Here is a 23,529-nt window from a genome sequence, read left to right on the forward strand (position 1 = left end):
GAAGGGATTTAGAAAGTTATTTTTGTACTGAGGGCAGTGTTTTTCACACTGAATAAGACAGGAAAGGTTCTTTTTATTTGTCCTAATCTTAATTTTGTCTAAAGTGATGTCTTTTTTTTTTTCTCTCTCTCTCAAGTTCAGCACTGTCCTGTGAACTTGTCCTGTCTCTCTCAAGTTCAAAATCTTGAAGAACTTTATGATACTAGGCAGATGTTTTGGCACAAAGAGAAAGTAGTCATGCATCAAGAAGTGGTTCATTTGAAAAAAAAATAACCAAAGCCTCTTTCCAACAGATAATGATTCCACATGAAAACCGAACCAGTGAGGCCATGTACAACAAAATGAACATTTCCCAGCTGAGTGCTATGATTCCCCAGGTTGGTGAAAATGATCTAGGAAATGTTATCTTAACTGGTCATTTTACAAGTGATCGTCTGTCATCCGTGTGTAAATTTTTGCCTGTGGAAAACCGACTGTCACTCTTACTGGTTGGTTATCATCGTGTTTGTCAGTCTCCACAGAAAACATCCATTGTCTGTGCATTAGGATACTTTCTCCTGTAGGGAACAGAGAACCTTTCCAAGAGTGGCTTAGAAACTTGAAGCCCATTTTCTAACATAACAAAAGTCTAGCTGTAGGTGGCTGTGGGTGTTGCTTTTGCTGTTTGTGTTGTTGGAGACTCAGGTTCTCATCCTTTCCACTCCACTCTCTTCAGTGTGTTGGCTTTTTGGCTTCCTGTTTGATGACTCAGGGTTGTAAGGTGGTTTCCGCAGCTCCCCATATCACATCTGCCATCAACCAGGAAGAAAGGGAAGGGCCAGTGATAGTCCTGTCTGTCTCTTGTACCAGGAAAAAACCCAAAGCCTTTCCAGCATATTCTCAGATGTCTTCCCTTTCTGTCTAGAGTAGGATTGGGGCCCTGTGGCCATCCCTGCCTACAGGGGAAGCTGCAAGTGAGTGACTGGTTTTCCGTTTTAATAGTGGATGCAGGCAAGGGAGGAAAAAAGAAGAAAAAGGCTGGAAATGACTTTGGGGTAGCCAGTTAAAAACTGCCAAGAGACTGATGCTCTGGGGGAGGGGTCGCATATTCCTCTTTGTTGCTCCTAGTTTTCCCCTGCGTAAGAAAAGCTGCCCCAGAGTGGGGACCAGTAGTGTCCCCTGTACTGGGGCATCTGTGTGTATAGGTGAGTGAATGAGTGCAGGGGGTCAAGGGGCGGGTGAGGGCAAGCACCAGAGGGAGGGAAGTGGGAGGAAGGAGAATGGGGGGGAAAGGGAGAGAATGAAGGGGAGTGGGGTTGGAGGGGGGAGTGCTGCGGAGGGCAGGAGGGAGTGTGCTGTTGAGGGGCAGATGGTACAGAAGGCACGGGCACAGGAAGTCTGTGATGCAGGTCGTAGGTCTGGGCAGCAGTGACAAGTCATTTCTAGATTTGAGCAGTGACGTCTCTAAGTGTTTGGCCAGAAATGACAAGCAGTGGCGTATGTCCAGCCACCTCTACTTGCCTTTCTCCTTGCTCGCTGCCCAGCAGATGTTTCCTCACTGTGTTTGTCCTTCTCTCCTCAGTTTGACTGGCTGGGCTATATCAAGAAGGTCATCGATACCAGACTCTACCCAGGCCTGAAAGACATTGGCCCCTCAGAGAACGTGGTCGTCCGTGTCCCGCAGTACTTTAAGGATTTATTTAGGATATTAGGCTCGGAGAGGAAGAAGTAAGAGCTTTCTTGTGCATTTTACTGTGACTTTTGTTTTTCCTTTTAAATTATAAGGCCTTCCCTCTCACATCCTTGGAGAACTGTTGTTAAAGAAAGTTACCTCAAAAGAGTCTTCGGGGGAAAATCGTGGTGCCCTTTGTGACAAATTGGCTAAAATCATCGTCTGCTGTCATTTACTTGCTGTGATAGCAGAAAATACACAGTGTTTTGGCCCCTTATTTCTGGTCTTCATATTTTTCTCTCTGAAAGCCTAAATTGTTTCCCACTCTAAGGAACTAGTTATATAATGATGTTATTTTCTGAGATTTCTGTATGAACATCTCTTTTTTTTCCAGTTCATTCTTGGTCCTTTGCTGGTCCCCCCCCCCCCCCTGTTTCTTTTTAGCCAATAAGTCACTTTGTTGCAATATACTGAAGTTCCTGTGTTGGATAAGAGTACTCTGGGGCCGTGGGAAAATTGTACTGATGAAACAATTTCAGGAACTGTTTTTTCTTATTTTTCACTTGTTTGAAGATTTTATCTATTTATTTGAGAGAGAAGGGGAGCACAAGTGGGGCTGGTGGCGGGGGGAGGAGAAGAGGGAGAGGGACAAGCAGGTTCTGCACAGAGCACAGAATCCCACCACCCTGAGATCAGGACTTGAGCCAAAATCAAGAGTCAGAGGCTTAACTGCTTAACCGTAACCGACTGAGCCACCCAGACACCTCTGATTTTACTTATTTTATTTATTTATTATTATTTTAAAAAGAGTTTTATTTATTCAGAGAGAGTGAGCAGGTGAGGGAGAAAGAAAGCAGTAATGGGGGGAGGGGCAGAGGGAGAAGCAGACTCCCTGTGGAGAGGCTCAATCCTGGAGCCCAGGGATCAGGACCTGAGCAGAAGGCAGATGCTCAAGGGACTGAGCCACCCAGGCACCCTGTGGTTTTTCTTATTTTAAAGAATGTATTAGAATTGGTTGCTTTGCTACTTAAGCACTACAAACAAGAGGATCCTAAAAATGCCCACGAAAGAGAATTTTACATCTTCATGAAGCCATTCAGATTTGCCTACAGAAAATGAAGCACAGAAAGGTCAAGTAGCTTTACAGAGGCAGTTTACTACGCTAGTTGCCAGACCATAATTAGAAACCACATTTTCGTATTTGGACTTAGGGCTATCTTGCCGGGAGTTGTGTTTAAAAGAAAAAAAAAAAAAGACTCCTGCAATAGTCCTAGAAATAAAATTTAGCATCCATCCCTACCTATGGTAACACTTAAAGAGCTGCTTTTCCTTTTAAAATGATATTTTATGATGAAAGCAATACATGTTCATTGTGGAAAGCACACAGAAAAGAGAAGAAATAATAAATTTACTTAAAATTCTACTATTTGGGGATAAGCAGTGATTCTATAAAAATTTTCTAAGTGAAAATTGACTCTAGAGATAGATAAGTGTATGTGTGGGGGTAGAGCCTTGCTCTTCAGAGTGTGCTCTGTGCCAATATTACACTCTATGTCAACTGACTAGAATTTAAATAAAACTTAAAAAAAAAAAAAAAACGGAAGCAACAAAGTGTGCTCCATGGACCAGTAATGCCAGCAGCACCACCTCAGGCCCTTGGTAAAAATACTGATTCCAAGGCCCCTCCTCCATAGAGGCGGAAACAGTAGTTCTGGGGTGAGGCGCTGCAATCTGAATTTTAACAAGCACCCCAGGGGAATCTTTCAGCTAGTTTTTTTTGGGGGGGCTCACTGGGTTTGAAGACCTACTCATGTTAATCACCATTATGGCTAACAGTTACCTATGGTCTTTAAAACAAGAAAACCACTGTTGTTCCCACTTCCTAGATGAAGCAGCTGAGGTAGAGTGACTGCCCCAGGACATGCCTTGAAGAGGGGGTGCGGCTGAGATTAAGCTGAGTCACCCTCATTTCTACAACCTGTCTCTTGCACGCATGTGCCTGTATGGAAAAGAGACCCCCTTCCGACATTTCACAGCTAGTTTTGCAGATAGTTCCTCTGACCTTTCCAAGGTTACAGAACCGTCCTGGGTTGGTTGGTAGCAGCTGCTCATCGCTTGACCTCTGCTCCCCGTCTTGTGCCGTGGCCGCTGCCTGGTGATAGCTGGCTTTTCTTGTGGGGGCAGTGGCCCTGACCCCCTGGCAGGTGGCGGTGCAGGGCACAAAACTAGAGCAATGAGAGCCGAGGTGGTTGCAGAGACTGCATCGGCCCCTGCAGTTGCAGACAGAGGGTGGCCAGGCAGGGCCATTTGGAGGCCCAAGCTGGAGGCCGCCTGTGCCCAGGAGGACTTGGCCTGTGAGACGCAGTGATAGGCCCTGCTCCTCAATTTATGCATGTCCCTTCTGAACTCCCTGTTGAGTGATCTCATGTGAACCGTTTGAAATGGGAATATTCACGCCATGGAAATGGGCTAATGCTACAATCACATTTGCTTGTCCCCCCCCCCCCTTGGAAAGCCAGTTGTGAAACATTTACTAGCATGTCCCTGGTTGGGAGGTGCTTTAGATGCTCCCTTTCCATCCTCTCCTCAGCTCTTCCCCCTCTCCTGACTTCCAGATGCCTCTGATAGTCTGATTTGGTCTGAGGAGCAAAATGGGAGGATGGGAGAGGCTGAGGAAGGGTGAGGGTAGGCAGATTTTGCTTGGGGTCTTCTTCCTGCCAGGGCCTGGCCTTGTGCAGATCATCTACATCAGTACTTTTTTTTTTTAAGTGGCGTGGCCTAAAGCAAACCCTTGGACATTTTACCAAGCCTCTGTGATCTTTTCTGTCTTCAGTTTTATTTTAATATAAAGCAAGCACAGTGTACATTAAAGTGAGGTGATTCTTGTTAGACATACACTCCTAGAGGCTTACCTGAAAAATGTGCTGTTACATGGACCTGTTACAGAGTGCAGTGCTGCTGAGGGTGATCTGGGTCTTTTTTATGTTCAAAGTATGACCCATGGAGACTAGTATAGGCCTGGCTTGAGAGCTTGCTAGAAATGCAGAAATCACGCTCCACTCCAGACCTACTGAATCCTAATCTGCCATTTGGTAAGATCCTCAGGGGATTCACATACACACTAAAGTTTAAGAAGCCCTGATCTGGGATTTAGAAATTCCTAGTTTAGCTGTGTGTGTAGAAAGGAGATAGAGTTTTCCTACACCAGTGGTTCTCAAACCTGACAAGCATCAGCATTCCCTGAAGGGCTCGTTAAAATTGACTGCTGGGTCCAATCGCATAGTTCTGATTGATTAGATCTGGGGTGAGGTCTAGGAATTTTCTAACAAGTTCTCAGGTGTTGCTGAAGCTGCTGGTTCAGGGACACACTTTGGGGACCACTGCCTTAGATGTACCATTGAGTAGTCTCTAAGATTTAGGAAGATCTCTTTAGCTTTGGGAACCTTTGAGGAGAACCTTTTTGGCTTTCCTCAGGTAGTTTGACGTAAAGGAGCATATGCAAGCTCTGGAATCTGAAGACCAAATGTTCTGGATTTGCCACATACTTGCAAGTCCCTTGAACTCTGACCTTCGTTTTCCTCACCTGATAATGAGGATAATAATAACCATCCCATGGCATTGTCATGAGCATCAAAAAAACGTACTTAATGATCTCTTGAATCGCAAACAAACGTAAGCTGTCACTAATTGACAAGGGGCAGCAAGGGTTTCTTTAAAGAAAAAAAAAAAAAAAACTTCCCAGAGGCTTTGGGAAATGATTTCACGTTGCTCTCTTAATGGTGGGTTCTCTCCTGAGATGTTTTGCCTTCCTCTGCTTTATTTATTGCCATTTGGGGAAATTACCATACTGCTGAAAATGCTTTCTGAAAAAAAAAGATATTATGTGTTATTTTCAAGGACTATTGCTGAATATGATTTTTGTTTTGTTTTTTGATATATCTGAGCATTAAGTGGCAGTGATTCACTCATTATGGTCAGATCTGTTTCTGGCTTGGTAATATTAGCACTCCAAAGCTGTGCTCCCCAGCGTTCTGTCAGTATATTTATAACACACTGGAGCAGCTCATCAGTGCCATTGTCTTGCTGTGCGAGCTTCCCCGCATTCCATCTTCCAGCTCTCAGAGGTCTTGTTTTGCTATCGTCTTAGTAATGCCTTGCCCACGAAGGCCTCACACACTATTCTTTGTTCGTACCCACATATTTCCATGAAGCATTTGGGGACTTTTGACTGGCTGGGAAATCTTTGCTGAATTAGAGGCATTAATTTATCACTGTGTAGCTTAGGGAAAAAGCACAGAGCCTTTAGACCCGCTTCTATATGGTCTACCCTCCATTGCTTATTACACTGGTTCTCCAACTTGTTTGCATGTTGGACTTAGCTGGGGGAAATTGAAAAAAAAAACCCAGTATTTATGCTGGGTCCCATCCTAGAGATTCTGATCTAATTGCTCTGGAGTGGCCTGGGCATTTATCTGGACTTTTTAAACTCCTCAAGTGATCCTACTAAGTTGGAGATCCACTGACTATGAACTCAGAAGATCCAAAGGAATGACCTACAACCACATATTTATTATAGTAGCCTGAAAAGAGAGCTAGCCTTTGCTGATGAGAGTGGTGGTCTTGAGGAGAGGTGTGCATACCACCCCATGATTCACTGAGTCTGAGAAGAAAATTTTAGAATTTTTATAGATCTTTATTTTTTCCAGTGAAAAAAGGAATGAGGCTTTGTTGAATCCTATATAGATGGTCATGGACCCTTCATTTGATCTGTATGACACACATGAGGGGATGGGTGCTGTCACTCTTACTGTTTTGTTTTCAGTTGATATACTTAAAAAATAATCTCCAGCCATTTACTATATAACTGTAGATTTATGAATTAAGTGGTTTAACCCCCACAAAATGGACAAGTGGCTTAAAAAATTCTTCCACAGAAACCGAAATTGAAGCTATTACTAATAACGTAAGAACAAACTGAACATCAGGAAAAAATGGCAGAAGCGAGCCTTCTCCCAGTCTGGTATGCTATCTTGGTTAGCCAGTTGACAAGGTAAAAAACAATGGTGGTCTAACCAGATCTGACAAAAATATGTTCAAAATGTCTTGAAATAGTCGAGAACACTCTACGAAATGGGGATTTGTATCCACTGTTATTGTTGTAGTAACCTCATCCTCTGTGGACAATGTGTTTTGAAGAATTAACTAATAGTGTTTGAACTTTGGAAAATACCTTTATTTCATTTTATCTTTTGAAACTCCTATTTCTATATTTGTTAAAAGCATTCTTGATATGTAAGTACTTTGTTAACTCTCCATATAAGTTAAAATAACTATATAAATGCTGGGTGTATGTACTGGAATGTATTTAATTGCTGAGAGTGCACATCCCCTGGGTTAGAGCACCATGCAAATGAGAGAGTTGGTTGTTCTTAATGGGCCAGATACCATCATCGTGTCACATGGATCTTACATGGCCGGATGACCCAAGAGTCATTGCAGGAATGTGTGTTATTAGTTACCATGGTAATGGTGCAACTGGGAGGGGGTGGGTCATTAAAAATTCATCATCACTATTGAGTTAGAAATTAGATCACACTTCCTTCTGAGGTCAGGGCATCTTTTGCTTGTAGAAAAAGGCAGGGATGCCTGGGTGGCTCAGTGGTTAAGTGCCTGCCTTCGGCTCAGGGCATGATCCTGGAATCCCAGGATTGAGTCCCACATCAGGCTCCCTGCATGGAGCCTGCTTCTCCCTCTGCCTGTGTCTCTGCCTCTCTCTCTCTCTGTCTCTCATGAATAAATAAATAAAAATCTTTAAAAAAATAAAAAAAGGAAAAAGGTTACAGTTAACAAAATGTAATGGATTTTTAACAATATCTGTTATGGGCACTACATGAGTGTATGGGGTTATTCACACGTTTGGAAGTTAATGACAATTTAAAAAATCTGGAATTTACCCTTTATCAAGGGTTTTGTTATTTATTTTAACTTCAGAGTAACCACCCTATAAGGTAGGGATCATTCTTGTTTGTTGTCTGACAAGAAAAGATCAAATCAGCAAGTTTAAATGAGAAGCTCAAGCTCATATAAGTACGGAACCAAGGTGCAAGTCTACATAATTGATATTGGCCAATATATTGCTGTTTGTTTCCAAAAGTAAGAATTCATCTGCATTTTATGAAATCGCCTGATAATTCCAGGGTATGGACAGTTTCTAGACATAAAGAACTAGGCAACAGTGGATTCCATGCCCTGAGAGGGGAAGCAAAACTTTCACACTGAGGCCTCAGGCTGGAATCGTCATTTCATCTATCTGTATTAAGTGGTGAAAAGCCAATTTCGGTTGAGCTTATTGACATCGTATCATCTTATGTCATTTCTCAAGTGCAAGTTCTGCAGTTTTGTATGAGCAGGGGGTCCCTCCATGGAGCTTTGCCAACACTTTTCCCCTAGGTGTTCTGCAGAGTATCGGATATCAACCTAATTGTAATAAATGTGCATTTCTCTTTGCTAACAGGACCATTGCCAACTATTTGGTGTGGAGGATGGTTTATTCCAGAATTCCAAACCTTAGCAGGCGCTTTCAGTATAGGTGGCTCGAATTCTCACGGGTAAGATTGAAGAAGTTTGCAATGTTACATCACTGGATATCTTTACATGTCGAAACAGTCTGTATATTAACTAATCCAATAAAAATCACCTTTATGGATGGGACAGAGGGAGTTTTGCAGCCCATGCTCTAATTTTTTAAATTTATTTCTTTTTATTTTATTTTATTTTATTTTTTTATTTCTTTTTATTAAGTTAAATCTTATGTACTGTAAATTACACTCAAACTGTACTTTGATGAGGGCATATAAAGATATTTGAGGCAATATTTGGGACTATCCTGTTGCATTTGCTCCCTCTTATCAACTTATTCCCATTTTCCCCAATGTTTTTAACTGGGTCACTGTCATCACAGTTTTAATGTATCTTAGTGATATATTTGTAACTATTTTTCATTTTCAGGATTCAGAATATTCAAAATATGCATGATATATGTATTAGATGGTAAAGTTTCATGTTTAATTTAGGGATAGAATTTGGTCTTTATCTCGACTTTCATTCAGTCTTTGAATTTATCCTAATTCTGCTAGGCTGAAGAGGCCTAAACTTAGTCTCCCTGGGGACCTGGCTCAACTGCCTGAAATACTTTGTTTCTCTTCCCTTCACCTGGTTCTTTGATCTTCGCTCCCTCACTTACACAGGTGTTATTTGGCTTTGTTTCACAAGCTTTTGTCTGAATAATTCTCCCATTAATAGAGGACCTAATGATTTTGTTTTTTTTTTTTTCATTTTAAATGTATTTACAATTTATTTTTCTCTCAATTAGAAGTGAATGACAAGTTTTATAATGGTACTTTCATTTAACAGATGTTTTGGTTATTAGAGAAACAGGTGAGTACAGGAATTTTTGGTGGGTAACACAGTTATTTTGAATATATTTTGGCCCTCAAAATCATTAGATTATTGAGCTTTACAGAGAACAGTATAAAACAGCTATATTTATTGAGGTCATATCAAAGGGTTAAGCTACAAAACAAGTAGATTTTATACATATAACATATGTTATATGTTACATATATACTTATATATGTGCGTGTATATTTTTAAACTCCTCTGGATCACATAAAAGATAGTACCCAGCTGCTTTTCAACCCTACTGTGAAGAGAATAGGAGAGAATGGTGTAAGTAGTGTGTGAAAATTGGAAGGTTAGGTATGAGGAGATGTTTCTTGAGTGTAAAGAGCTAAATATAACATTGAATTGCCAAAGCCAGTTGTAGGATCTCTTTCTCTAGAGATTTAAAAAATAGATTGATTCCTTATGTCTGAGAAGAGGTCGTGTTGCCAGAGAGCGGGGGAAGGAAGCACAGATGAATTTAAGTGTGGAGCCCATTTGCACTGTGCCAGCAGTCCAGGTCTGCCGCAGTGCAAGCAGCACCCCCCACCCCCCGCACCATGCTCAGGTCCCTCTTCTTTGCTGCTTGCCTCCAGTTTGCACTTTGAGCTCTCAACTTCCATCCTCCAAGGGCATTTTAGACGCCATTTACTTCTTTACTTTCATCACCAAGAGTAAACCTTTGAGCCTTCCAAGTCCTGCTTTGGAACCTCCTTGTTTGTGTTTTTTTTGTAATGGCTTAATTGGGACAGATGGGGAAAACATTTACATCTGTTTTTTACGTGGTTACTTGTTTTTTTTTTTAAAAGATTTTATTTATTCATGAGAGATGCAGAGAGAGAGAGAGAGAGAGAGAGAGAGGCAGAGACACAGGCTGAGAGAAAAGCAGGCTCTATGCAAGGAGCCTGATGTGGGGACTTGATCCTGGATTCCAGGATCGCCCTGCGCCAAAGGCAGACACTCAATCGCTGAGCTACTCAGGCATCTCGTATTTGGTTATTTGTGTGTCCTTTGCTACATTATGATGTAAATAGGCTTCTTGGGTTGTTCACAGTGCACCATGTTGTTTCTGGACTTGGAAGTGTACTACCCAGAGCAAAGAAACCTTCTCTGGGCATGCACTTTGATACTAGACCTTTCCTAGTGGAACTTCAGTTCCCAATAGATATTTAAAGACTATCTGGACACTTGGACAGCATCCACTCATTTCCCGGCTAACTGTAGAAACGCTATGCCATTGTCCTAATCATTCATTTAATGGGGAAAACTGAAAGGAAAGGATAAATACATACTTTTCCACCATCAGAATATTTTCATTCAGTTTTAAAGATAACAAGGAACAATCAGAATTAGGACAGATTTCACAGTCGGCCCTACCATCTGACACATATATATGGGTTGGGGTATGCAATGTTTTTTTAGCCTGTTTTCTTCAGGTTGTGTGAATTTTTTTTAGCCATAGGTTTTATCCCAGTGAAACTCAATCTAGATCAATTATCTCCCACAGGTAATTCAGGGGACCACAACTTTGTTGCCTCAATGGGACAAATGTGTAAACTTTATCGAGAGTGCCCTCCCTTATGTCGTGGGAAAAATGTTTGTGGATGTACACTTCCAGGAAGACAAGAAGGAGATGGTAAGTGCGGCTTCCCAGCTGGTAAGAGCCATGGCGGGCTGCCAGGTCTGGCGTGGGCACGGCCAGCAGGCCAATAGCAGCCTTCTAGCTCTTGAAACCATCAATCTAGATAGATAATAATTTGGCTTCAGAGAGGAATCCCTGCAGTACAATATTAACTACAAACTCAAACCTAGAATATAGTCATTTAAATTAAGACAAGTTAGAAATGAGAAAAGCATGAAATCATGTCACATAGAGTCTGAATTTCTCCTGTAGAAGTTAAATGTGTGAAGTCAACGCTTAGGAACAAAGAGGGTCTTGATAATTTTATGATTAGATATTAGACTGTTGTCATTACAAAGGGTAGAGGTTTTCTAGTCAGACCTCTTTGTTTGAGAGATGAGGAAACTGGAGACCAAGAGATGAAGTAATTTGTAATATATTTAACAACTATTAAATGGTTTAGAGATAGAAATAAAATGCAGGGTTTTTTCCTACTTATGCTGTTTTCTGGAAACTTCAGAAGTGTGACACGTATTTCAGAGACAATGCTCTGTGTTTATTTTTTTTTTGTTAACCTAAAAAATCCTTTTATTTTGGAAATTCCTGAGCATTTACAAAAATGGAATGAGCAGTGTAATAAGATTTCCTTTACCTATGATCTATTATGATTTGTAGTTGCTGTAAATGGCAATAATGGCCCAACCAGATGTATCAATAAAACATGAGATTTAGTTTCATTCATTTATTCAACAAGCACTTGTTGAACACCTGTTATATGCCAGGCACTAGGGACACAGCTGAGAACAGAGCAAAGATCTCCGACCTTATTGAGTTGATATTCTGATGGGTGGGGGGACAGGCAAGCATGTTGTAAGGACCCTGGAAAAAAAAAAAGGAGATCAGAGTAGAGAGGAATTGGGAGTGCTGTAAGGTGAAGGTGTGTGGGGCAGGTTGTAGGATTAAATAGGGTGGTCAAGGAAAGCTTCATTGTGAGGATGATATTTGGCAAAGATTTGAAGGATGTGAGAGAATTAGATATGGCAGCTATCTGTGGAAAGAGTGTTCCAGGCCAAAGGAATAGCGAGGTTCTATGGCTGGGAGGGGCCTGGTGTGTTTAAGCAATAGCAGGGAGGTCCATGTGGCTGGAGCAGAGTGAGTGGGGGTAAGAAGTAGGTGCTGCAGTGAGAGCAGTAATAGGAATGGTGGCGTTCTGTAAGGTTTTATGGGCCATTGTGGGCTTTTATCCTGAGAGCAGTGGAGAGCTAATGCAGGCTTTTGAGCAGAAGCCTGATGTGACTTGACTTATATTAAAAGGGTCACCCTGCTGCTATGCTGAGAAGAGACTACGGGGAGTCAAGGACAGAAGCAGGGAGACTAATTAGAAGACTGTTGAAAGAAAGGGGGGCCTGGGTGGCTAAGTTGGTTAAGTGTCTGACTCCCGATCTTAGCTCAGGTCTTGATCTCAGGGTTGTGAGTTTAAGCCCCACATTGGACTCCACGCTGGGCATGGAGCCTACTTTAAAAAAAAAGACAATTGGAGGAACCAGATGACAGATGATGATGGCTTGGACCAGGTGGTAGCCCTGGAAGTTGTGAAAAGGGGTTGGATTCTGAATACATTCTGAAGTAGAACCAACATAATTTGCTGACAGATTTAGTGAGGGATCTGAGAATAAGAGCTTTGAGTCTGATTTCAGTGGAAGCATGGAGTTGCTGTTAACTGAGAAGAGGAATGCTGTGGGAAACCAGATTTGGATTTGGGAGAGATCAGGAAGTTAGTTGTGGCCATGTTGAATTTGAGAGGTTATCAGACTTCCAGTTGGAGATGTCAGGGAGGCAGTAGTGTATGAGTCTTGACTTGAGGACAGAGGTTGGGGTTCAAGGTTGGAAGAGAAAGGAGAAGGTGTGAAATAGTTGTCCAGGGCAGTGGGAGAGTAAGTAAACTGAGGAAGCATGGTTGTCCAGAGACAGTAATGGTCTAGATGAAGTTGGAGGTCATGAATTACAGGACTCCTCAACCTTCACCAGTGTGTTGTTCTTCATTTTTTCCAACTGCACTGGAGGAGAGGGTGAATTTTGAATCAGAGCTTGGGATTTAGCTATGGTGGGGAGTTTTTGGTGTGTATTTTCTTTGCAATGAGTTATGGTTTACAAATGCCATGAAGCAAAATATCTAGGCACAATTAACTAATGTAGGGTAGGAAAAAATAATTTCCCTCTACTCTTCTAGGTTCTTTTTAAAAATATTTTATTTATTTATTCATGAGAGATAGAGAGAGAGAGAGAGGTGGAGACATAGACAGAGGGAGAAGCAGGCTCCTCACAAGGAGCCTGATGTGGGACTCGATCCCTAGACCCAGGATCATGCCCTGAACTGGAGGCAGACCCTCAACTGCTGAGCCACCCAGGCATCCCCTCTTCTAGGTTCTTGAGATCCCACTGTGATAAAGCACAGATTAATGAGAGAAAAACAAGTTTAATAAATGTGCATACCTCCTGTATATAAGGGAGAGACCCAGGAAAACTGAGGAACTCCCAGAAATGGCCCACACCACCTTAATTACCATCCCCAGCTAAGGAAAAAGAAGATGAGAAGATGTGGGCACAGGGGTGAGCAGGCCAGTGTTGGGAGGTTACCAGGAAAAGCACCATAGACAAAGGTAAGGTTACTCTGCAGATTCAAGTCCATGCTCTTCTCCATTGATCAAAGTTTCTAGAGATGAGATTCATCCTCCTTTTCCTGATACAGGGAGGAAGATACTCTTACAATGGAATTTCCCTCCTAAATGCTAATTTCTCTCACAAAAGGGTAACTTTGACTCTGTTTTGAGAGATTCCTTTGTTTGTAGCTTCTCAAAAACAATCAGCCCCAAATAATCAGTATGTCAAAGAGGTATATGTTAGGTATATTTCATTAATAATGAGCCATTATAGCCATTCAGATTCGAATATATGAGCAGCTTGGATGCAGGTGGTCAACAAACACTGATTTTAAAGGCAAACACATAAAGTCAGTTACATCATGATAGTTGAAATAGTTGGTATTATGTGCTGGTAAATAGTATGAACTGTTTGGTATTATGTGTTAATACTGTTGGGATGGAAGAATTTCATCTGCCCTTCAAGATCCTTCTTTTTTTTAAAGATTTTATTTATTTGAGAGAATACATATGCACACATGTGAGTGGAGGGAGGGGAAGAGGGAGGAGAGAATTTCAAGCAGACTCCCTGCTCAGCAGGGAGCGGTTGCAGGGCTTGATTTCATGACCCTGAGATCATGACCTGAGTCCAAATCAAGAATCTGATGATTAACCAACCGCCACCCAGGTGACCCTCAAGGTCCTTTTAGGTGGACTAAGAATCAAATTGACGTGAGACAGATGAACAGGACAAAACCAAGCTAGTTTTTATGTGAATGGAGAATCCATACAGACATGAAATTTTATTTTATTTTTTTAAAGATTTATTTATTTATTTATGAGAGACACAGAGGCAGGCAGAGACACAGGCAGAGGGAGAAGCAGACTCCTTGCAGGGAGCCTGATGGGGGACTCGATCCTGGATCCTGGGATCACGACCTGAACCAGAGGCAGGTGCCCAACCGCTGAACCACCCAGGTGTCCCAGACGTGAGATTTTAAAGACTAGCACCATGAGGCTAAGGAGATGAATAGTGGTCTGAGAACACAAAGGAAAGGGAGAGCATTTGTAGGAAGGTGAGAGGAGATGTTTGGAAAAGGAAGGTGGCCTTGCTATGCACGGAGACTACTTAGGTACAGAGGAATCTCTGTTAATAGCTGTCTTCCTTGGGTACAGGCTCTCCTTTCCAATGTAAATTTAGGCAGCTAAAGGGGGAGGTAAGGAACTTTTCCTGAATCCGCTAGGTTTTGTTTGCTCCTGACTCAAAATAATCTTGCCAAAGTGGTCCATTTTGGGGCGGCTCGCCCTTGGCCCCTGCAATATGTAACACATAACCATGTATTTGCTGAAGTTTGCCTTGGAATACCTCAAATCTAAGTATACTTACCTGGATTTTTTTTATTCTTTGGGGGAATTTTCTGCCACGTTTGAGACTATTTGAACCTGCACGTCCCCTTCTTGCAAATAATTCCGCTGGAGAATTAATGTCTTATTTCAAAATACTCAATATTCCCATTGTGCGTTTTCTTTCACTCTTTGCTTAGAGTAAGTGGATTGAGAATTTATCAGATAATCACAGTGGTAACATTATAAGCCCTGGGAAGGATATAAAAACAATTAAAGCATAACAGAGGCTTTTTGTTTTTCGTATTTTTTTTTTTGGCAGTAGAATAATTTTAAGTAATATGAAAGGTATTTGGATTAATTTGTTTTTCTCAGTTTTGGTGTGAAAGTCCCCTTTTCATGTGTTAGGGTGTAATATTCTAAAATAAAGTTGATTTTGGCAGTTTTCCCCCTTATTTTGATATACATGGGACATGGAGGCAGTGGGATACTACAGATACTCATCTATTTTACATAAAATTGTTTTCCTCCCTTAAGCAAAAGCTATTTGCCTCAGGGAATACTTAAGTTGGAAACTTATAAGAGAAATATCTGGCTTTTTATAGCCTTGTTACAGGGCTCTCATCCAAGAACCACCTGGAACCACTGATTTATTTGAAAAACATTCTGTATTATTAACTATAGGCCAAAGAAAAAAACAGAAAGATCCCCAGTGGGACAAATTCCAGAGACTCTAACTCCAAAGGAGGGCTGCCATTGTTTTATTTACAAAAAAGATTGCTAAGCAGATGAATACACTTCGAAGGTTAAATTTCAGGTACTTGTTAGACTTTAATGTGTACACAAATCAAATGAGGATCTTATAAAAATGCAAAATCCCATTGCATTTTACCAAGAATCCTTTTATCTTAGGTCTGGGTTAGGACCCAAAAACTTGCATAACAAGTTCCCAAATGGTGCTGATGCTGCTGGTCCAGGGACCACACTTGGAGTAGCAAGGCCTTTGCGTCATTCATTTACCTGCAAACAGTTACCACCAGAATCCCAACCCTGGCAACTCATGTGAGCAGGGTAGGCTGTTGACTCAGACGTCAGTACCTTGTTTAACAAAGGCTGTTGCATTAGTGCAATTAACTGCTTCAGTTTTTCAACTCATTGAAAATTTCCATGTTCAGTTTGATTTAAATGGACTTTGTCAAACCCTGTGTGGGGGCCTCCAGTTTCTTGGTTTTTGTTTTGTTTTGTTTTTCCATTGAACTCATTAGTTTTCCTTTGGAAACTGGTACTTAGGTTCTTCCAAGGGACATCCTGCTTCGCCTCAGTGTCTGTTTCTGTAGTCTCTTAATGGTAGATTTGGCCCAGCTACCTCTGCTTGGCCTCCTTTGTTATAGAGGGCAGGAGAGAGCAGTTCACTTTGAGGTTTCCTTTGTAGAGGAGAAAGCCCCCCACCAGCCAGGGTTCTCTTCCTTTTTACTGGGGAAAACACACAATTCCAAGTTCCTGTTTCTTTTCTACTTCCCTTAGGCAAGTGTGCATGTGCATGTGCCTGTGTGTGCACACTCACACGCACACGCACACACACACATTCATACTAATTTGCTTTCACACAGCTATGGGAGTTTTACAGATTTAATTAGAAATGGGAGGGAATAACATGTAGAAAAAGGAGAACTCTTCAACACAAAGCTCCCTAAAGAGGCATAGGGAAGAATCTTGTGCCTTTTGATGGTGGGACAGGGCCTTAACCCATGTGGGACTGGTTGTAGGACAGGCCAGCAGAGTGAGAATAGTTGCAGAACTCTTTGGACAGTAGTTGTCTTTGTTACCTAGAGTGGAACTATCCAAAAGATCTTGAATATGAGCCACTTATGTAACTTTACATTTTCTAGCAGCTTCATTAAAAAAGTAAAATGAAACAGGTAAAATTATTTTTAATATATTTTGTTCAACTAAATAAATCCAAAATGTTATTTCAACAAATAATAAATATAAAAATTATTAATGTGATAGTTTATATGATTTATTTCAAACTAAATCTTTGAAATCTCATGTGTATTTTATACTTACAGGATATCTCACTTCAGACTAGCCACATTTCAAATGTTCATTTCCCACTGTGGCTACCGTATTGGACATGTAGTTACCATATTGTACAGTGCCCTTTTAAAGACTCGAAAAGGGATCTCTTGAGTTCAGTGTGATGGTGCTTAGTCCTTGGGGCAAGGGTGAGGCTATAGCCAGGTTTGGAAAGGCAGGATCACTGGTCCCTAACCAATTGGATTTCATGGAGGGCTCTAACATCAGTGGGGAAGGACTCAAGCAATGCCAGGATTCACAGCTTGGGAACTGGGATTTGGATTTGGAGTCAGGCTGCTACTTGGTGAGGATGTTTCAGGTTCCCTAGTGTACAGTGTAGAGGAGGAGATAAATTCCAGATGCTACTCTGTGGTTAGCACCTGGGAGTCTTGCTTCTCATTGGCTCACAGACTGGGTGGAGTGGAGTCTACAAGTTAAAGGGGTTCAGTGTCTTGAAGTTGTGAAGGACTTGGTCAAGCTGAAAGCCTGGGGTTTTAAGCTCAAATACCCTCACAGGCAGTAACATTAAATGATGTACAGAAGTAAAGCTGGCTAAGTATCAGCAGAAACCAGGCAAGTGCAGTGATGAGAGGTAATTGCCTCTGGATCTTAGTGTCTGGGACACAGTAGTGGTGAATAGGAATGAATATGCTATCCAGGATTCAGCTCAGGCTATATTCATCAGGATGCCTGCCTCGCTAGGCTTCTGGTTTGTGTGTGTGTGTGTGTGTGTGTGTGTGTGTGTGTGTGTGTGTGTGTGTGTTTTCAAACCAAACTATGTTTCTTTGTTTTTTTGAGAGAAGTCAGAAATAGGGATTTTTATGTGAAATCTTCCATATTTTAAATCTTGGTCGATACTGTGAGGGCCAAACAAAGTATGTCCTGGGGATACCATTTTGTGTCTTCTACACTAATATTCTCTCTCTCTCCTCTGTCTTCAGAACCAAAAACAAGGAACTTGTTTATTAGAGACCTTTTTAAAATTTAAAAATATTATTTAGAAGACCATGTACAATTTAAAAATATAGCATATTAGCTAAATATTTAACAAGTTGCTTTTGTGAAAAGTTACACACAGGATATAAAAGTGAGACTCTTCAAAGAATCCATGATGTATTGTTACTATAAATAGAGATGATGCTCTAATCCTATGGTGACAAACTCTGATCTGTACGTTCATGACCTAAATGACAGGAGAAGATTAGGTGTGTGTCTGTGGGAGGAAGAGGAAGGATGTCTAAAGTATTACTTGATATTTTGCTTTTCCATTTTCTTTTCACTAAATTATTATTTTTTATTTTTTAAAAATATATATTTTTTAGACTTTTATTATTTGAAAGAGAGAGTACACATGTGCATGCAGGAGCACATGAGTGAGGGAGGAGCAGAGAGAGAGGAACAAGCAGACTCCGCGCTGAGTGCAGAGCCTGTTGTGGGGCTCGATCCCAGGACCCTGAGATCATGATCTGAGCTGAAATCAAGAGTCAGATACCCAACCAACTGAGTCACCTAGGCACCCCTATTACTCCCTATTACTATTTTTGTTTATTTTAATTTTTTTCTATTACTAATTTTAAAATAAACTCTACCCCTAATATGGGGCTCAAACTCATGACCCTGAGATCAAGAGGTGCACACTCTATCTACTGAGCCAGCCAGATACCTCTTCCTTTTTTATTATTGCTAATGATTTATATCCTTAATATATCAGTAAATGCCCCAGGTAAGTATCTGTATCCATGGAGGGTAGGTAAAGATACCAGTAAGAGCCAGGAAGGGGGATGGTTAGCATGAGCCTAGTGTGACTGCAGTGGTAGGGGTTTTATGCTTTAAAAATCTGGTGTTATTAATAAAGTAGCTAACTTTTACTGAGGTTTAACTGGATATCTGGTACTTTTATAAGTACTTGTAACATGTTAACTCATTTAATACACATAATGGTCCTATATCTGCTTTTACTGCCCCCATCTTCCAGATGAGGAAACTGATGCTCCAAGAGTTTAAGTAATCCCAAATCATAGCAGCTTAAAAGGTAACCATAGGTAGGGTTCATGCCCAGACAATCTAGCTTTAAACTAGTGCATTATTCCCTTGCTCCTCATACAAAACAAACAAACAAACCCAAATCTTTGCCAATTTTATGTCTAGAATGAGGAAATTAGTCATGAGGAAACTTTTTTTAAAGATTTATTTTATTTTATTTTTAAAAGATTCTTATTTATTCATAAGAGACACAGAGAAAGAGGCAGAGACATAGGCAGAGGAAGAAGCAGGCTCCACACAGGGAGCCCCATGCGGGACTCGATCCCAGGACCCCGGATCATGCCTTGAGCCGAAGGCAGATGCTCAACCACTGAGCCACCCAAGTGCCCCAGATTTATTTATTTTAGAAAGAGAGAGAGCAAGCATGCAAGTGGGAAAGGGCAGAGGGAGAGGCAGTGAGAATCTTCAAGCAGACTCCACATTGAGCATGGAGCCGAATATGGGGCTCAGTCTCATGACCCATGAGATCATGACCTGACCTGAAATCATGAGTTGGTCGCTTATCCAATTGAGCCACCCAGGTACCCCAAGGAGGAGACTTCTAAGTAGCTTATTTTATAATTAATTCACCCTTATCAGGAAATTACTTATTCTTATATTAAGATCTTATAAAAATAAAAGGCACATGTTTATTTCTTAGTGTTTTAGAGATAGTAAACAGTTGAAATAGATTTTGCTTCTGGTACTTCAATATTTTTAAAGACAAATATAGTGAAAACTTAAGCCCAACCAGTTGATGTTGTATTTTCATGTTCATATAATTTTCAGAAGAAAGAGGAAAATAATAAGAAACAAGCTGATTCAGATGCTATGAGAGATTTTATCCGAGAGCAACTTTTCTAGGTATATCTTTGGCCCAGTCTATACACTGAGCTCAATTTCCAGTATTTTCTACATACATCATTATGAGGAGTGATCCCTGATGTTTGGAATGGTGACTCAAGGCTCTGGAAGCTTTCTTTTTTTTTTTTTTTTTTCCTCTGGAAGCTTTCTTATCAAAAAAGTCTCCCCCCCCTTTTTAAGTTTATTTTATTTTTTTTATTTTTTTTCCTTTTTAAGTTTAAATTCAATTTGCCAACATAAGTATAGCACCCAGTGATCATCCCATCAAGTGCCTCCCTAAAAAAAAAGGCTTTTTAAAAATGTTCATAATTCTTCAGTTACCACAGAAATGTGAGCATGTACTTTAAAGAACAATTTTTTATTAAGTATTAATGTAAAAAAAGATCTTTCAGCTTTATAGTTTCTAGAAAATTCAGTGAAGTTGGTTTCCATTTGAACATTTTGTATGTGCTAAGTCCTTGTGTATTAAACCCAGTCATTTTATTTCATTATAGTCACTGTGTCCCCAAACTCTACTTATTCATGTATCTCAGCTCTACCAGTAGGCATGCTTTGGTGGTAGGTCATATTTTCTATGTTTTTGTTACAGGGTAAATCCTGTTAAAGAAAAAAATTATTCTGATACTTGTTAAAATGGTAAGGAAGACTTATTCAGTACTATTGCAAAACATTCAAAGACTATCACAGTGGGTGAGATTGAGCTCAGCTCTGAATAGAGCAAAGACCAGTGGGGATTTATGTCCAATAAGCAGAGTGATGGAGTCAGTGGACCTTAGGAGGTCCCTAAGATGAGACCTTAGGGATAAGGGGGCTTTTGCTGAAGGCAGGCCAGTGTGATCAGATATCAAGGGTGGGGGATGGAGAATTTGATCAGATGCAGAGGGTGCTCTGATATCAAGGGTAGCAGATTGTCTCTAAACTGACTGACCAGGATTCTTGCTAAAACTGGGCTATGGAGACTTGGCAAGGACAAGATGGGGGCCAAGGTCAAGGCCTAGTCAAGAAGAGGGCTTATAGGAACCTGACTAAGGTTTGGTCAAGAAAAGAATCTTGATCAATACTGAAATCAAAGCTAAAGTCACTAGTCCCTTCTTATACATTAAAACATTCTGTATGCAGAAGGTTAATCTAGTTAAAGCGGAACAAATCTTTTATTACACTTCAGATTTAGACCTTATTAACTGAAGAATTAAGACTTTAGTTAGTTGTGTAAAACAATTCAATACATTCTCTTACACTGTAGTAGCTTCTTTCTTTTTCCCTTTCTGGTAAAGACATTGTTCATGTCCCCAAGTAATGCCATCGATGACCTACAGTATCTTCCAGTTTCCTGAGCTGCTCTGTGTAACCAATTCTGATAGTTGTTCTTCTCCCCCGAACAGGTTTCCCCTCCCAACCCATACTGCTGCAGCTGGTGCCAGAGACTTAAGTACCCACATGGGCCCCATTGCAGTGGTGGAGTTTGAACTTGCAACTTCCATACACTAGGAGTTCACCTCATTAGTTGGCCAAGATAATTGGCTTGATGTCCTGTCATAAATATTGAAGTTCTCCAATTCCCCTGCTCACCATTTCTCTCAGTGGTCGAGTAAATGAGACGTAACTCTAATGGTGGCAGAAGTCACACGAAAGTCAGTGTCACGCGTTGCAGCGATGCCCTTATCCTGAGGGGTTCTTTGTTCCTTGCAGTTGCCGCTGCTCATGAGGGTTATTCTCAGGACGGCCCTTGTACAGATAAAGACACAGTTCCCTTCAACACAACGTGCAAAGCGAGGCTGTCCGTTTCCGTTTGTCTGCTCAGTGGCATTAGCTGTCATGTCAAGATCACTTTCTTTGGTTCTGGGCTGAGGAGGGCCTGTCTGAATTCAGGCAAACCGAAATGATTTGGGTTTTAAAAGGCTTTTTCACATAGTTATAAAATGTTGGCCTTGTATGGAAACTGCATCCCGTTTCCTGCAAAGCTGCAGTAGCGTCTCATAGCCCAGCTGTACTCTTATCAGTTTGGGCAAGGTAGTTAACATCTTGGCGCCTCTGTCTTCCTGTTTATACGTGGCGCACCAGTTTCTACTGCTACGTTAATGCTGTGTCATGATCAATCACAGAACCTCAGCGGCCTTCACCGATGAGCAGTTATTGCAGGTACATCTGGAGGCAGTTGGTGGTCCCCCGGGCAGCTCTGGTTACTTTGGCTGGGCTTCCCACATGTCTGGGGTTTGGCTGGTCTGGGCTGGCTTTGGCAGAGGGGAGCAGGATGACGTGGCCCTGCTCCAGTTGTCTCACTTCCTTCAGCTGGCTCGCCTGGGTGTGTTCTCATAGCCATGGCAGAGGTGCAAGTGAGCAAGCAGGAACACGTGAGGCCTCCTGAGGCCCAGACGCAGACCTGGCATCATGTCAGGTCTACGTTCTGTTGGCCAAAGCGAGCCATGGGGCCAGTCCCAATTGACAGGTGAAGCAGAACCTGCGCTGTAGTGTGAGGAATGGCAAAGTCACGCAGCAAAGGGTGCGGACCAAGGAAGGGGTGGAGAATTAAAGCCATCATTACAGTGAATCACAGATAGGGATACGAAGATGACTTGAGGTTTGTGGGGAGGACCTGGCGAGGTAATCCACGTAGGAGGCTTAGCACAATGCCTGGTACGTAGTAAGTGCCCAGTGAATGTTAGCCTCTGTTAGGACTATGTGACATGCCTGAGACTAATCATAATGAGAGAATTCATACCGTCAAAGTCCTGGCGTAGACAGTGCAGCTCTCCTGCATTGAAATCGCTTCTTTCTAACCTCTCTTCGAAAGAGTGAGAGTGAGGGAGGTGCCTGTGGGAATTATTGCCGTTCCTCATCCTCCATCCATGCCTATTATAGTAGCTTGCAGTTGGGATAAAGATCCTTTTAATACTAGTGCCCTGGCCACATTCCAGAACTTGCCCTATCATTTCATGCTAAATCTGGCTCCTAGGAGAGTTTCAGGAAACGGCTCAAGGAGCCAAATATAATTCCTAGAACAGATCCAGGTTTCACAACTCTCTGTGGGCTAAATCTTTTTACAACAAAGGTCATCATCTGACCCCAGTCCCGACAGCTCTTTTTAAGCAACCTTTGGCAAAATGACATCCGGCAAAACAAGTAATTTAGATAGCTCATAGGGAATTCTTTTGAAATAAGTGTGGACACCACCCTAGCCTCTGTCTTTGAGTGTTTTGCCACAGTCAAGACACATTTGGCCCATTTTTCTTGTTGGTCTTGGATAACATTGGACACATTATCAGCCACAGTCTTGTCAAGCAGATCTAATCAGACCTGTGGACTGAGAAGACCCTGTACTAAAAATTCATTCGCTGAAAAAAAGTATTTATGCCTTCCAGTAGAGCTGAATTTTAGAAGTGACCAGGCAGTTACTTTCTGGGGGAAGTTTACCCACAGACAAAGGCTACACCATCATGAGAATGGTTGATTTCTCAATGTTATTCTGGTCTCTGCTTAGTTCTCTCTTAGAGCAGAAAAGTAGGAAGCAGGAAAAGACAAGTTATAAAATTTGAACACAGTCTTTCTGTTCATATCCAGTAAATAGGATCTTCCTCCTTATTATCTCCACCTCAGTCTTAAGGCTTTTTGATAAAAGGACATGCAAAACTCTTGCATCACCGATCAACATGCTTTATAGCATGTCTGTGGCCCAAATAGCTTGATAATCTTTTTTTCTTTTGCCAACATATTTAATAGCTATGCAAGTTTGTTAATCCCAACAAACTGGTATGATTTGTTTTATTAGCTTGCTTGGCTGCCAGAAACCTCAGTGTTTTCTAACTCTCCTTAGTTTTTCCGGCTTAACTACTTCTCCCTTCTCTCTCTCTCTTTTTAAAGATTTTATTTATTCA

The 23,529-nt window shown here is 41.4% G+C and overlaps 1 protein-coding gene across 1 annotated transcript in view; it reads left to right on the top strand.

Annotated features, from left to right (window-relative positions):
• The window catches only part of PHEX (phosphate regulating endopeptidase homolog X-linked), a 204,588-nt gene that overhangs the window by 57,038 nt on the left and 124,021 nt on the right, over window positions 1–23,529 (top strand). The window contains exons 8-11 of the mRNA XM_041740362.1: window positions 294–377; window positions 1,562–1,707; window positions 8,166–8,259; window positions 10,599–10,727. Coding sequence (XP_041596296.1) covers window positions 294–377; window positions 1,562–1,707; window positions 8,166–8,259; window positions 10,599–10,727 — 453 coding nt within the window. The remainder of the gene's footprint in view (window positions 1–293; window positions 378–1,561; window positions 1,708–8,165; window positions 8,260–10,598; window positions 10,728–23,529) is intronic.

The sequence above is a fragment of the Vulpes lagopus genome, chromosome X, assembly GCF_018345385.1.
Source record: "Vulpes lagopus strain Blue_001 chromosome X, ASM1834538v1, whole genome shotgun sequence".
Classification (NCBI taxonomy): Eukaryota; Metazoa; Chordata; class Mammalia; order Carnivora; family Canidae; genus Vulpes; species Vulpes lagopus.